The 15,317-nt window shown below is 45.5% G+C and overlaps 2 protein-coding genes across 7 annotated transcripts in view; one reads left to right on the top strand and one right to left on the bottom strand.

The window, feature by feature from the left end:
• DMGDH (dimethylglycine dehydrogenase) overlaps nucleotides 1-2,040 on the bottom strand; it is a 66,258-nt gene extending 64,218 nt beyond the window's left edge. For 2 of the 4 annotated variants that reach the window (XM_025437274.3, XM_049108347.1), the window contains exon 1: nucleotides 824-968. In XM_025437274.3, coding sequence (XP_025293059.3) covers nucleotides 824-924 — 101 coding nt within the window. In that variant the 5' untranslated portion in view covers nucleotides 925-968. Of the gene's footprint in view, nucleotides 1-175; nucleotides 214-823; nucleotides 969-1,922 lie in introns of those variants that run through there. The other 2 variants (XM_049108346.1, XM_049108345.1) reach the window with 2 other exon arrangements.
• Nucleotides 225-15,317, top strand: BHMT2 (betaine--homocysteine S-methyltransferase 2). 3 transcript variants are annotated; one of them, XM_035714316.2, is made up of 8 exons: nucleotides 225-355; nucleotides 4,794-4,926; nucleotides 7,224-7,315; nucleotides 8,698-8,889; nucleotides 10,736-10,883; nucleotides 11,321-11,503; nucleotides 11,730-11,958; nucleotides 14,137-15,317. In XM_035714316.2, exons 3-8 carry the CDS (start codon nucleotides 7,238-7,240, stop codon nucleotides 14,216-14,218), a joined length of 912 nt encoding a protein of 303 aa, XP_035570209.2. In that variant the 5' UTR covers nucleotides 225-355; nucleotides 4,794-4,926; nucleotides 7,224-7,237; the 3' UTR covers nucleotides 14,219-15,317. The 3 variants fall into 3 exon arrangements, with proteins under 3 accessions (XP_035570209.2, XP_025293061.3, XP_025293062.3); XM_025437276.3 differs by lacking the exon at nucleotides 225-355 and adding an exon at nucleotides 1,025-1,182; XM_025437277.3 differs by lacking the exon at nucleotides 225-355 and adding an exon at nucleotides 1,273-1,442.

Below are 15,317 nucleotides of genomic sequence, written 5' to 3'. Positions count from 1 at the left end.
CGTGCTCCCTGCATGGAGCCTGCTTCTCCCTCTGCCTGTGTCTCCGCCTCTCTACGTCTATCATGAATAATAAATACAATCTTTAAAAAAAAAGAAGTTAAAAAACTAAAGAATTGAACATGACTTTTTTTTTTTAATTTCCAAACGATATAGAGAATAACTTTTCCCAGTCTACCTAAAGAACACACTGACAATCATTTCATTCCATGAAAAGCCACAATCATCATGAAGTTTGGCTTCTATAAACCTTGGGTCACCTCCTCCCTGCAACGTTTCCCAGGCTGAAGAGAGTCAGCTGGAGCAAAGCGTACTCCCTCCCTCAACTGTCTCACGGCGAACGTTCTTCTCTAATTTTGTAAGTGTTGCTCGGGGTTTAATATACTTATTGGCATGACCTTCTCCCTTGCTGGATCCTGAGCTTCTCCCGGACACACTGTAAGAAGCAAGGTGTAAGGAAGGCAGAGAGGAATACCCAGGAACACACACACACACACACGCGGTCTCCGCAAAACACACAAGACCCTATGAACAGGCGACTGCGGGGAAGGACGCGAGGGGCGGCTTCGCGCTGGGACCCCGCGACCCGGCGCCCCCGGACCTGCGTGCACGTGGGGGGAGCGTGCGGAGATCCCGCGCAAGTCCATCGCCCCTCCCAGGCCACGGCGCCCCCGCCCCGCAGCCGCCCCGCACCCCGCCCGCCGCACCCCGCCCCCTCTCCGGACCCCCCGGACCCCCGTCCCTACCCCCGCTCCCCGGGCCGCCGCCCCCCGCCCCTTCTCCGGACCCCCGGCACCGCCGCACCCCGCACCCCGGCCCCACTCACCCTCGGCGGCCCCAGGCGGAGCGCGCGCAGCCCGGGGAGCCCCGCGGGGGGAGGCTCGGCAGCCGGAGGCCCGGCAGCCGCTGCGCGCCCGCACGGAGCATGGCGAGGCCGGCGGGCACCTGCCCCGTGCGCCTGCCGCCCCGTGCGCCTGCCGCCCCGTGCACCTGCCGCCCCGTGCGCCTGCCCCGTGCACCTGCCGCCCCGTGCGCCTGGCGCCCCGGGCACCTGCTGCGGCGGGCGGGCGTCCGCGGGGGGGCGCTCCCCCGGGCTCGGGGCGGGCTAGGGGCCGGCGCGCTCGCAGGCCGGGCCCCACAGGTCGCCGCGCCATGGCACCCGTCGGAGGCCCCGGGGCCAAAAAGGTGAGTTTCTGGGCGCCCGCGACGTATTCAGCCTCCCCGGCCGCGGGGCTCCGGTGCCAGGGGTTCGAGTCCCACCTCGGCCCTCGGCGGGGCCCGGGGCGGCGGCCGGCACCCGCAGGGCCCTGCGCCGCGGTTTAGGCGCCCGCGGGGGCCGGGGTGACCGCGGCCTCGGCGCAGGGTTGGGGGACTGGGGGGCCCGTTACAGAGCGCGGACGGCGGACGCACATTATCCCGCTTTCACAATGATGCCCGTTCTCCAGGTGAGGAAACTGAGGCCCAGAGAGGCAGGCGACTAGCTCAGGCGGGCGACTTGCTGGTCCAGGGTGAAGCGGAGATTTGGGGTCTAGCTTCAGATTCGGGGGCCAGGCTCACATCTTCTACCCTCAGCCCACCTACACCGTCAGGCCTTCGCCTCAACTCGGGTCCCACCTTCCCTGCAGGTGTCGGGCTGGCCTGAAACCAGTGTCGGTGCAGACACTCCCAGACGTGAGGCTGCCGAGGAGGGGTGGGGAGGGGAGGCCGCGGGGAGGGGGCGCAGGGTCGGTGCGGGGGCTCGGCCTCCCCCCACCACTCAGGTCTCCCGGGCTCCTTCTCTAGGCCTCTTTCCCCATCTGCCCACCGACTGCCAGCTTTGCCCCCCCTCCCTTCTCCCCTGGGTATGTGATGGAGAAAGGGTGACGAAATTAGGAAAGGTATGAGCTGAACGCAGGACATCTCCGGGATCCCCCAAAGCAACTCACGTGCGCCTGGAAGTTCAGAGGGAGCGCGGAGGGAGAAGCTGCAGGGACGTGCAAATATGCACCACTGATCTACTTACGCTAAAAACTTAGGACGACCAAGATGCCGCGGATGATGGGCTCCCTAAATAAAGGTGCACCCACTTAATACGTTATTAGGCAGCCAACGGAGAAGCCAAGTACGGGAACAAGCAAACTGCTTTGGCAAAGTTACAAAAGGAGTTACACCCTGTCACACACTGATTATGTAAAAATATTTATATACTTTATACGTGTAAGGAGGGAAATAATTATGGTAATTACATAGGACGTGGAATATGGGTTTAACATTAAAAAAATCTTTGGATACGTCTTTCTGCTTATAAAAATATGGGCATGGAAGAAAATGATCTTCATAAAAAGATAAAGACGTGCTGATTTCTTTGGGTAAACTTTCTGTAATACTCACCTTTAGTTTGTTTTTTTAAAAAGGTTTTTAAAATATGCTGTCCCTGTCCAATTTCTTCCCAGCCTCTGCTCTTGCAACACCAAGATTATCCTATGATAATCCATGTCAGTGTGTACCTCTGAGTTAAAAAGTTAGTGGGAAACAGCTACTCTCACCTCTCCTGTCAGCTAAGAGGTACATTATAAGAATTCATTTAATTGCCTTAGGGGGCACCTCCTGGAGCTTTCTTAATCCACAAGCGCAGTCCTGGTGGCAGTTTCAGGCAGAAGAGATCTCTGGCCAGAGGGAAAAGGTGACCTGCTCCAGGTGCGAACAGAGGTGCCCTGAAGCCAGACCTGAAGTCTAGATACTGAGATCTGCAAAAAGGAAGCACAACTGGCTCTCAGAGCTCACGACCAGATCCCAGGCAGATTCACTGCCACACTGAAGGGAGGATGGAATGAAAATATAAATGTACTGCAGATTAATTTACAGTGCTGCTTATTCAAATCTTGATAATGTAGTTAGTTTGCAAATGGCTGTTTAGAAAACTGGCACATTTTATACTTTTGGATAAACATCTAGATAACAGATCAAAATGTCTTTACTTGTTATCATGAAGATACAATTGAAATAAGCGCTATAATTTCTTAAAACCCTAACTGATGTTCTGTTAAAGACTATTTTTTTTCCCCTCCTCAGGACCAAACTTGTAGCTATATGAGACCAGTGACATTTTCAAAAGTCGTATCTGTCTGCTAACTCTTGGCACAGTTTATTAAGGGCCTGCTCTTTGTTAGGTGCTGAGATGGTAGGGATAGAGGCAAATAAGATTTGTCACCTGAGCCTCAAGCATTTTAAAGCCAACCGGAGGAGACCGGGAAGTAACCAGATACCTGAGAGAGGTAGAGGCAGGAATGGAGGGTGTTTGACCTTAGGCAGAACACAGAGGTGGAAGTAATCCCAGAGTAGGTCAGACCAGGCCTTGCTCTGCAGCCAGGGAAGATACAACAGAGGGGGCTGGAGTGGCTCGGAAGCCTTTTCAGTAATGGAGGGGGAGGGGGCAGTGCATGGCCTGTGGCTGTGAGGAAAAGGAAGAGGGAGGACATTTCTAAGAAGTGTTAAGTAGTTACCCTTGGCATAACCCTGTGAGAGATTGGAGGGGGAGGGGAGACACAATTCTGTAACATCCAAATTTACTTATTCAAGTATAGGTGGGCCGCATATAGAAGTGGGACTACAAAGGGACTAGATTAAGAATTTAGACGATCTAAAGTCTGCTTTTTTACTTACTTAGCTCTGTGGTCTTATACAAACCACTTAGCCTCTCTCAACATCACTTTCCTCATTTATAAAATGAGAATAAAAACTGTCTGGCCTGCCAAACTTACGGAGCTGTCCAGAATACCAAATGAAAACCTGTATGTAAACATGCTGGAAAATGCAGGGCATAGTTATGAAACTTTGTGTCCCTTAGGATTGTGTGTAGCGGTTTACACACACACAAAAGGGCTATTTTTGCCCTAAAATGAGGTTTTGCAATCCATGGCTACTGCAGCTGCCTAAGTTGTCATTATAAGACCCCGCCAGGGGTGCCCAGGTGGCTCAGTTGGTTAAGCTTCTGCCTTTGGCTCAAGTCATGATCCCAGGGTCCTGGGGTGGAGCCCCGCATTGGGCTCCCTGCTCCTTGGGGAGCCTGCTTCTCCCTCTCTTTCTGCCTGCCACTCCTGCTGCTTGTGCGTGCGCTCTCTCTGTCAAATAAATAAATAAAATCATAAATAAATAAATAAATACACCCAGCTGCAAGTTATACCAGCTGTTAGTTGGCTCCACCAGCCTTAGTGTGTGACTTTCAATGGCATGGCTGAGAGATGACTGCTATACCTCCAGGACTTACGGTGACATTACAGATAGAAGGAGGACAAAAATGCCTAGATGGAAGGGAGTGCCCATCTATATCAGGAAAGCAAAACTTTTCCAGAAATCTTTAACTGAGTTCCACCTATGCCTCATTGGCCAGCACCATGTCATATGTATAGCCACTCCTAGCCGCAAGGGAGCCCAAGGATTTTTTTTAAGTAGGGGACATTGTCTCCCCAAATGAAATACATGAACAAAGAAAAGGAGAGGAAACACATATTAATTAGGCTACTATCAGCATCTGCCACTGACATGTTGAAAAACCAAAATAACTATCATGGAATTAGCACTTTCACTATAATTTGACTCAGATTAAATGTTATTTGAGGAAAAAATACAGCACTATGCACAAAAATAACTGGAATGTCCAAGAAATATAAAAATTTTCAATCTTTCTGAAATATTAGACTGAGGATTTTAACAGAACTGGAGCAATAAGAACATGGTACCACCTTTCCTAAAATTGGAGACTGCTTTTAGGAAAAAAAGAGGTATTATAGGTGATTTTTTTTCTTTTTCTTCTTCAGGGTATTTTGGAACGTCTGGATAGTGGAGAGGTTGTGGTTGGAGACGGCAGCTTTCTCATAACTCTGGAGAAGAGGGGCTACGTGAAGGCTGGGCTCTGGACTCCAGAGGCCATAGTAGACCATCCCGATGCAGGTCAGTGCCGGCGTCTCCCAAGAGTGTTTATCTGGGTGACAATTTGCTTAAATTTGACTGAAGGAAGATTAAGAAATAATTTTGAGTGTTGTCCAAGGACTGTTTCACTTGCCAGAGTCACCAAGATGTAGAGACAGTGACAGTGCATGGCCTGAAGCATATGTAGGAAAATGGCCTCTCCGTGCCCAACCACCCACCTCCACACTTCATATACAGGGGGTGCTAAAACATGCAACTTGGGACCCCTGGGTGGCGCAGCGGTTTGGCGCCTGCCTTTGGCCCAGGGCGCGATCCTGGAGACCCGGGATCGAATCCCACGTCAGGCTCCCGGTGCATGGGGCCTGCTTCTCCCTCTGCCTGTGTCTCTGCCTCTCTCTCTCTCTCTCTCTCTGTGTGACTATCATAAATAATAAATAAAAAAATTTTTAAAAATAAAAAATAAAACATGCAACTTAATATTTGTTCCATGAATATTCACCCTGTGGATATTCAAGAGTTTCCTTAACATAGTAAAACTGTTATTGCTTCACATTAATCTTCCTGACTAATTTACATATTATACTGTGTCCATGTGTTTGGTAAAGATGATTAATAGTAACCACCAAATTAACAGAGCATAGACAGTAGACATTTGGGCTTTGTTGGGGGAGAGGGGTGTGAAGAAATCAACGCAGTTTTGCCTCATCCCCTGAGCTAGAAAAAAAACAATAAAAGTTGGAGGTAGCAACTATGATGGGATTGGCAAGGAACATCAAACTGGAACTTTAGGGATCCCTGGGTGGCGCAGCGGTTTGGCGCCTGCCTTTGGCCCAGGGCGTGATCCTGGAGACCCGGGATCGAATCCCATGTCGGGCTCCTGGTGCATGGAGCCTGCTTCTCCCTCTGCCTATGTCTCTGCCTCTCTCTCTCTGTGTGTGACTATCATAAATAAATAAAAATTAAAAAAAAAAAACTGGAACTTTAACTCTATTTTTACTCTTTTTTTTTTTTTTTGAGGGCAATCTCCTAAATTAAAGTGGAAAATAAAGCAAATGAATGAAATGAATAGAAGCCGGGAATGGGATTTTGGTTTGCTCTGATGGTATTCATCTATGCACCATGTGTCCAAGAAACCTGGGATGCTGTCTTGATTCTTCCACTGACAAGTCATTTGACTTTCCCAATGATCAGTGTCTTTTTTTTTTTAAAGATTTATTTATTTTTGAGAATGAGTGTGTGAGTGGGGCAGGAGTAGACAGAGAAGGACAAGTACCCCCAATGCAGGGCCCAATATTATGACCCTGAGATAATGACCTGAGCCAAAACCAAGAGCCAGTCACTCAACCGACTGAGCCACCCAGGATCAGATTCTTGACTCATGTCACAGGACAGGATGACATGGGCTAGTTGTTAGAACTTGTGAGTTAACCTGCATGAAAAGCCCAACACATCATACTGTACCCACTGGACAGTTTTATTGTTTCATTGGATACGCAGAGTTATATGGTAAGACCAAGTTTTGTTTCTCTGGCACTTAGCTCAAAGTTTTCATCTGGCCCATGGAGAACTTATTCTTAATTTTTTAAAAAGATTTTATTTATTTATTCATGAGAGACAATGAGAGAGAGACAGAGACACAGGCAGAGGGAGTAGCAGGCTCCATGCAAGGAGCCTGATGTGGGACTCGATCCTGGATCCCAGGATCATGCCCTGAGCCGAAGGCAGACGCTCAACCGCTGAGCTACCCAGGTGTCCCAACTTATTCTTAATTTTAGAAGATCTTTTTGCTAAGCCAGAAAGTGTTGAAATAGCAAGGATGAGGATTGGGGTTGGGGAGAGATGAAGAGAGAGAAGGGAAGGGTGTCCTGATAGGCCAACGGAAGCTCCCTGGCTGTGTCTCCCAAGCCGCCTGCTGTTGAATGAACTTGGTGGGGGCACCACTCACACACACCTGGTCCACTATGAGAATTTCCTCGTGTAAGGATTTCTTGACTGTAAGTGGAGCAACTACGTCTTCCACAACACAGGCAAACAAATAAACCCTCTCTAGACCAAAAGACCAAGGAGCAATTGGCCAACCAGGCCTTAATGTCTGCCGAAGACTGACAAGACCATTGAGGCCCATTGACAGGACAATATGAGGTCGCTCCAAACAGCCTCAATTTAGCATTGACTCTCCCATGTCCTGTCCTTGAACTCTACTGACCTTTATCTGCAATTTTTTACAAGTACTAGTGCTTGAAAGAGATGTTTTGCTACAAATGAGAGCTCTTATGATTTTTATCTTTTTAATCTTAATTTTTAAAATTACTTTGTAGTTCGTCAACTTCACATGGAATTTTTGAGAGCAGGATCAAATGTCATGCAGACTTTCACCTTTTCCGCCAGTGAGGACAATATGGGAAGCAAGGTAACTGTAATTTTGGTTGGGGTGGAGGTGGAGGCAGGGAGGGAGGATCTTAGGGTGGGGTGAGTGTTAGGGATTTATGATAAAACTAACCTCTTGACTGCAGGTTATGAAACTGACCTGATGTGTTCCTATAGTTTATTAAAAACTCTACATAAGATGTCTATTAGGAAATTAATTATTATGTAAATGAATATGTACTATGTAAATGAGCTTTTTTCTGCTCTTCAGCTGGGGTCGGGGAGGTGGGGAGATAGGATTAGGAAGGAATAGGCCATTGGAAGGACATGGTCATCCTTCTGTGCTACTTTTTTGTAGAGAAAGAACACTTTCTAGATGCCCCTTATTTCACCTTCTTCTACCTTCTTCTCTTCTGACTTTCCCATCTGGAGACAGGGTGGTCCTTGGGAACACAGCACTGGCCTAGGAATGAAAAGAATTAGGTTTGATGCCACCTGTAGGATGTGTGATTTTGTGCAAGACACTTGACTGCGTGGAGCACTGGGTTTCTCTCTGCAAAATGCAGATAATTTATGCTTAAATGCATAGGCTTGTTGAGAATAGTAAATAAGAGGAAGAATGTGGAAGGACTGTGAGATAGCCTGTACAGGTAAAGTGTTAGAAGTTGTAAACATTCATGCGCATTTATGCATGCCACCAACCAACATTTTTTGAGTACCAGTAATAGTCCAATCTATGCTCGAAACAAAGATGAAAGAAAGCCAAAGACCCTATTCTGAAGAGGCTCACGGTCAAGTGAGGGAGGCAAACAAACAAACATTTACAAAAATCCTGTGTGGTGGGATCCCTGGGTGGCGCAGCGGTTTGGCGCCTGCCTTTGGCCCAGGGCGCGATCCTGGAGACCCGGGATCGAATCCCACATCAGGCTTCCGGTGCATGGAGCCTGCTTTTCCCTCTGCCTATGTCTCTGCCTCTCTCTCTCTCTCTCTGTGACTATCATAAATAAATAAAAATTAAAAAAAAAAAAAGGCTATTCTATAAAAAAAAAAAAAAAAAAATCCTGTGTGGTGAGTACAGTAATGGAATTAGAAGCTCACTGGTAGTAGAGGAGAAAGTACCCAACTCTTCTGGTCCTCTCAGATTTTTAAAATTTCATTTTGATTTAGATTCAATCAATTAAGATACAGTATATTATTAGTTTCAGAGGTAAAATTTCATGATTCATCAGTTGCATATAGCACGCAGTGCTCATTGCATCCTGTGCCTTCCTGAATGCCCATCACCCGGTTCCCCTATCCCTCCTCAAATTGCAGTTTAAACCATGACTTGAACTCATCCTACTTGCTTATTGCCCCCTTCGGTATCTTACATTTTACCTCTACAATGCCGGGCTCGCCATCTGAACCCTTGCTCTCTAACCTCAGTGGGAAGATGTGAATGCTGCTGCCTGTGACCTTGCCAGGGAGGTGGCTGGCAAAGGTGATGCTTTGGTGGCAGGAGGGATCTCCCAGACATCAGTGTACAGACACCACAAGGATGAAGCTAGAGTTAAAAAACTCTTTCAACTCCAGCTAGAGGTTTTCATAAGGAAAAATGTGGACTTCTTGATTGCAGAGGTAAGCCTAGGATCTTAGGGAAAGGATTTGCTCTCTTCTGACAAATCCCACTGCATGGTCTTCAGGTTTCACAGGGGCATTGGGTTGCTTTGTGCCTTCATTTCCTCAGGGTACAGGGTCAAAGGTTTGTGCACACACACTGCAGTCAAGGCAAACATCCTCTCACTTGTACCTAGGTTCTAGTGAAGCCAAAGGGCAGACCCAGGACAGGCCTGACCGTGGCCTTGGTTTTCTTCTGGGTGGTTGTAGCAGCTGACTCAGCAGGGAGCCCTGCAATGTTGGGTGGAAAGGGGACAGTGCTTCCTGGAGGAACCTCTCCTGTGGAGGGGCAGGGCAGGAAGTCACTGGGCGAGGGCCAGAGGCTGCGAGAGAGCAAAGCTTAGGAGCCAGATGGCTGCTCGGACTCGTGTAGGCCCCACTAATAACACTCGGTGCCAAGTAGTTTCCTTGCCCTCCTCTGTCCATTCTTTGCTCACTCCCATCTGCCTGTTTCCACTCAAGCTATAGAATGTGAGTGACATTTTGAAAAAAGAATCAATGAGAATTGGTCATTGACTGGACATGAAGGCCCAGAACATTCTCTTTCTTCCAATTCCAAAAATTAAAAAGCCCTCATCCCCTATGTTCCACCTTTGCTACCACCTGGAGTCAAGCTCTCAGGCCAAGTCTCTGCCCCTAGCAAGGACAGCCACCTCCCAGCTGCTGTTCCCCTGGCACTCTCTGAATCCACCAAAAAGCTTGCTTTGTCAACCTTCCCGAGGCTCAAGAACACCAAAGCCTGTAAGACACACCTGGCAACAATCATCTGCAGGGATGGGCACAACTCCACCCAGTGGATTCTCCGGATGGGTGGGAACACAAGTTTGTTTTTTTAAGAACCTCTCTGTGGACCCTCTCTGCCATTCCTACAGAATCTAAGTCAAGGAGGAAGAACACAGGGAGACTTTAGCTGGCCTTTCCTTGCTTACTTAAGGTCAGCTTTTCAATTGTGGCCCTTAAGGGGGTTCCTGGGAAGACCCCTGCAAATGACCTGGGTTTACCAAACGGGGTGTCATGTCCACCCTCAACAAAGAAACTCAGTAGCTATTCCTCCTTGCTCTGTGCCTAGTGGTCTCATTGGGGGAAATCATCATATTTCTCCCTACTGCATGGAGCGCTTATGAACATCTAATGAGAAGTGAATAAAAAGCGCTTTGAAGTATAAAGCATAATAAACTAGTCATTGTTTTTCAGAGATTACCCCAGTTCTATAAAAGAAGGGTCTAAAATCTGTTAGCATTGGTGCCTCAGTGGCTCAGTTGGTTAAGCATGGGACTCTTGGTTTCGGCTCAAGTCATGATCTCATGGATCATGGGGTCGAGCCCCGAGTCAGGCTCTGTGCTCAATGTGGAGTCTGCTTGGAATTCTCTCTCTCCCGCTCCCCCTCTCCCCACTCACATACTCTTTCTCAAATAAATAAATAAATCTTTAAAATAAAACAAAATAAAATTTATTATTACAACTTTCATTCCTTCAAAATCATGATGATTTTTAAATACTCAATTACGTTAAAAGCCTTTGTGGGTTTCATTTTTGTTTTTGTTTCTTTTTTTGTTTTTTTTTTTGTTTTTGTAACACTCATCATCTTGCTGAATTGATGATCTCTGAATGAAAATCTATATATTATTCTTAAAGGAATTGAAATGTTAACTCAGAAAAGTATTCTTTAGTCTGCTAAAGACCTATTCCTCAGCAAGTTTTACTATATATACTTGGTCATTTTTATAACTGTTTTGCAACATTTGCATTCCACCTTTCAAAATCTGCTTTATGTTTGGACCAATAGAAAAAGTGAGATTTCTCTTAGTATTTTGAGCATGCAGAAGAAGCTGTATGGGCTGTGGAAGTCTTAAAAGAATCGGGTAAGCCTGTGGCAGTTACCATGTGCATAGGCCCAGACGGAGACATGTGTGGTGTGAAACCTGGAGAATGTGCCGTTAAGCTGGTGAAGGCAGGTAATTTGGACCCATAATGGGATAAGCGGTTCAGCTGTCGTTTATGAAATTTAACAAAGGTTCCTTAATCTTGCAAGAGCAGTTCAGAAATAAAAGAAGAACTGGAATTGGTTTCCCTATTTGTAAAACTTGGGAGGTGGAGAAGGATTGCCTAATCCTAATCTCTAAGGCAATTTCCAACTATTAAAAAATAAAGGATGCCTGGGTGGCTCAGTGGTTGAACTTCTGCCTTTGGCTCAGGGTGCAATCCTGGGGTCCTGGAATCGAGTCCCACATCTGGCTCCCCATAGGGAGCCTGCTTCTCCCTCTGCCTGTGTCTCTGCCTCTCTCTGCATGTCTCATGGATAAATAAAATCTTAAAAAAAAAAAAGTTAACTTTTTAAAAAATTTAAAAATAAAATAAGTAAAATACAAAAGTTCTGTATTTCTTTGCACAGGGGCTGCAATCGTGGGTGTGAACTGCCGATTTGGGCCGAGCACCAGCTTGAAGACAATGAAGCTCATGAAGGAGGGCCTACAGGCTGCAGGGTTGCAGGCACACCTGATAGTGCAGTCCCTGGGGTTCCATACCCCTGACTGTGGCAAAGGCGGGGTTGTGGATCTCCCAGAATATCCCTTTGGTAAGCTTAGGGCATATTAGAGGTTGTGTTTTCTTATGGTGACAACATGGAAATGGCTATCATGAATGGTTATGATCCCGTCTTACAGAAAGAGACTATGTAAGACAAAAAACATTCAATGCTAATGAGAAATGAGCATCACCTAAAGTTCATCATTTGCCCACCACAGCACCTATGATTTGAATATAGGGACAGTAATAGAAACGCTGTTATTATTGTGTTGCAGGGCTAGAACCCCGAGTTGCAACCAGATGGGATATTCAAAAATACGCCAGAGAGGCCTACAACCTGGGGGTCCGGTACATTGGCGGGTGCTGTGGATTTGAGCCCTATCACATCAGGGCTATTGCTGAGGAGCTGGCCCCAGAAAGGGGGTTTTTGCCTCCAGCTTCAGAAAAACATGGCAGCTGGGGAAGTGGCCTTAATATGCACACCAAACCCTGGATTAGAGCCAGGTAGGAATTTTTTTATTAACATACTATTTTTGTCTAATCTCATTTTATTTATTGTTAGAAATACTATGCATGCAATAAAAATTCAAAAAGTATCCGAGTATATAAAATTATTATTATTTTAAAAGATTTTATTCATTTAAAATGACACAGAAGCAGAGGGAGAAGCAGGCTCCATGCAGGGAGCCCGATGCGGGACTTGATCCCAGGACCCTGGGATGAACCTGAGCCGAAGGCAGATGCTCAACCACTGAGCCACCCAGGCATCCCTCAAGTATATAAAATTAAAACTTTAAGTTTCCACCCTCCTGACACCAGTCCCATTCCCAAAGGTAATGACCGGTTGGCCATTTGTGTTCTTCTTATACCTCATTTCTGGTTTATCAATTTTAAGCTGTAATTACTGGTAACCCTTTACAAAAGCAGAGGCATTTAAACCATGTAATATTTCCCTTCTCTCCCAGCTCCATTTTTCCCAATTTTGATTTATTACATTTTTATTTCTTCTGTTGATTATCTTTTAAGTTTGAATTTTCCATTTAACCATTCATTGATGTAAAGCAGTATCTCTTATTTTTTTTATTTTTTCTTTTTTTAACTTATATTCAATTTGCCAACATATATTATCTCTTACTTCCATTCTGTAAAATAAGAATGAACTTTTTGCTCCCCTCTAATCTTCCTCCCTCACCTACCTCTTGGCTTCTTTTTTTTTTTTAATTTTTATTTATTTATGATAGTCACACACAGAGAGAGAGGCAGAGACATAGGCAGAGGGAGAAACAGGCTCCATGCACCGGGAGCCCGACGTGGGATTCAATCCCGGGTCTCCAGGATCGTGCCCTGGGCCAAAGGCAGGCGCTAAACCGCTGCGCCACCCAGGGATCCCACCTCTTGGCTTCTTAACTTAGACCATTACTTTTTCATCATCAAGGTGTATAACCATTGTGTTCTGCTCTGAAATTATAACTAAGTCTTTCAAGCTTAGTCTATAAATTTATTATAAAAATGTAAAGCTAATAAATAACATTTACAAACATATTAAACAGGATTCATGAAATAAATTTGTCATATTAAACAAACAGGATTCATGAAATATAGTCGTCAGAATACAACTTTATTTTTGTCTCCCTCTGTTTCTTTAAGCCTGCTCATGGGCACAGTGTTTCCTCTCTCCGTATTTGAAAATATTCACATGCCTCAGGACTTTGTTGGATAGTCTTAGGCCATAGAAAGCTCCATGACCACCTTACTTAGCAAACCCAATTTTAATTCAGTAATTAATTGTGTTCAGTTCCAGGGGTACCTGGGTGGCTCAGTCAGTTAAGCATCTGACTTTTGGTCTTAGCTCATGTCTTAATCTCAGGATTGTGAGTTCAAGTCCTACATTGGGCTCCACACTGGGCATGGAGCCTGCTTAAAGAAAAAAAAAAGAAAAAAGAAACGTTCAGTTCCATGTAAAATCAAAACTGGAACCCATGAATCTTACATTTTTCTCTGGTTTTCCAGCAATTGTCTTTAATAGGCAGGAAACTAGGGAAGGCCAAGCTGATCCTTCTATTTCTCGGTCTTATGCTTGCAACCCTCCCTTCCCATCTTGCTAACCAGCATTTCTGACCTCTTCCAATTCAAAGGGAGAGAAGAGAGGATGGAAAGGGGAGTAAGCTGTCTGTCCTTGGCTGACAGCCTAGTAGGAAAAGCGCATTTTCTGGGCCTGGCACATTGTCACGGGTGCTGCCATGGTTCCCTCCAGGCTGCCACTGGGAACTTTTTGTCTGTGCTTCTCATGCCATGGGCATCACAGTCTCCTCTGCCTGCTACTTCCCTTTCGGATCCTGTCTTTTTCAGCAGGTCACTCCAAATATCCCCTATTTGGGAGTTCTGACTGTCCTTCCTGGTAATTTTAAATACCTCCAGATTTCAAACACATGGTTTTTATCTGAAAGGTGGGATGACACCCAATGCTTGTTTTTGACGGAAATGTGAGAAAGGCATTAACGGACATAGTTTTTCAGTCTGTATGTTGAAACTGAAGTTCTACTTTAGCCTGATTGTCCACCACACCTCTGTGTATTTGGCAAATATGTATACACATGCACATACATGCAAATATATATAAAACATATTGGATTTATAAAATAGGTATGCATTTTGAAACTAATTATTTTTTTTCAAACCCAGGGCCAGAAGGGAGTATTGGGAAAATCTGCTACCAGCTTCGGGCAGACCTTTTTGTCCTTCACTATCACAGCCAGATGCCTAAGGAGTAGTGAAAGAAAACACCGAAAGAACAGAACAGAAAGAAATCCCCCCTCGAGCCCCAGCCCCGTCTGGAACTCTTCCTCGCCTTTCCCCTCAGCCCGCCCTGCTATCTCTAGCTGCACAGCTAAGGTGCTGCTGGCCCTTCAGTTCAAGCCAGCACCTTGCACTCTTGTGGTAGACGAGCACCCAGCTGGATGCTGCAAAGATAAGGAGAAAGGCCCCTGGTCCTCCAGCTGCTTACTGTCCAGTAATGCTGTGGTACATTCTTTTGAAGTTCATTGAGAATAGCAAAATTTGTCTTTTAGGGTGAATCTGAGATTTTAAAATAACCAGAAGTCGCTGAACACCAAATCTAATGATTAATTCAGGCAACTAAACTGGGTGCTTGCAGAAGAAGGAAGAGCAATGAGTCTGCTTTTCTTATGTGATTTGTATAATGACTCCAAGGGCAATCCCAAAGGAAGAGATGCAAAAAATGTTTTTGAGCAATAGCAGGGTCATTGAAATAAGTTTATAACTTTCCAAAGTGATTACTTTCAAAGATGATTTTACTTAAGGTGTTAGGTCTTTAAAAAAAAAAAAAAAAAGATTAGGTCCTAGAATTTTTTAAATGTGTCTTATGAGGAGCACGTGGGTGGCTCAGTCTGTTAAACATCTTGATTTCCACTCAGGTACTGATCTCAGAGTTGTGAGATCGAGCCCTGTGTCCACACTGGATGGAGCCTGCTTGGCATTTTCTCTCTCCCTCTCCCTTTGTCCCTTCACCCCCAATAAAAAATAAATGTTAAAAAGTCACAAACAGCTAGATTGTAAACTACTTAAGGACAAGGACAATATGATGTTCTCATATTTTTCCTCAAAGTATTTAGCACTGTGCTGGGCCTGGTAATAGATGCTCAATGAAACACTTATTTTTGATTGTTAAATAAAAATAGATCAAGTTGTAGAAGATCTTTTTAAAAGTCAGAGTTCTAATCTATCTTGATCTAATATGTTCTTGACTGTTTGTGGTATTTGCCATGTGCCAGTATCTCTTTTTTTTCCCAAAACAATGTATCAATTTGTGACAATTGGTAAAATTAAAAATGATTTACCTGTTA

The sequence above is a fragment of the Canis lupus genome, chromosome 3, assembly GCF_003254725.2.
Source record: "Canis lupus dingo isolate Sandy chromosome 3, ASM325472v2, whole genome shotgun sequence".
Lineage (NCBI taxonomy): Eukaryota > Metazoa > Chordata > Mammalia > Carnivora > Canidae > Canis > Canis lupus.
This window is presented reverse-complemented; position numbering and strand designations above follow the sequence as displayed.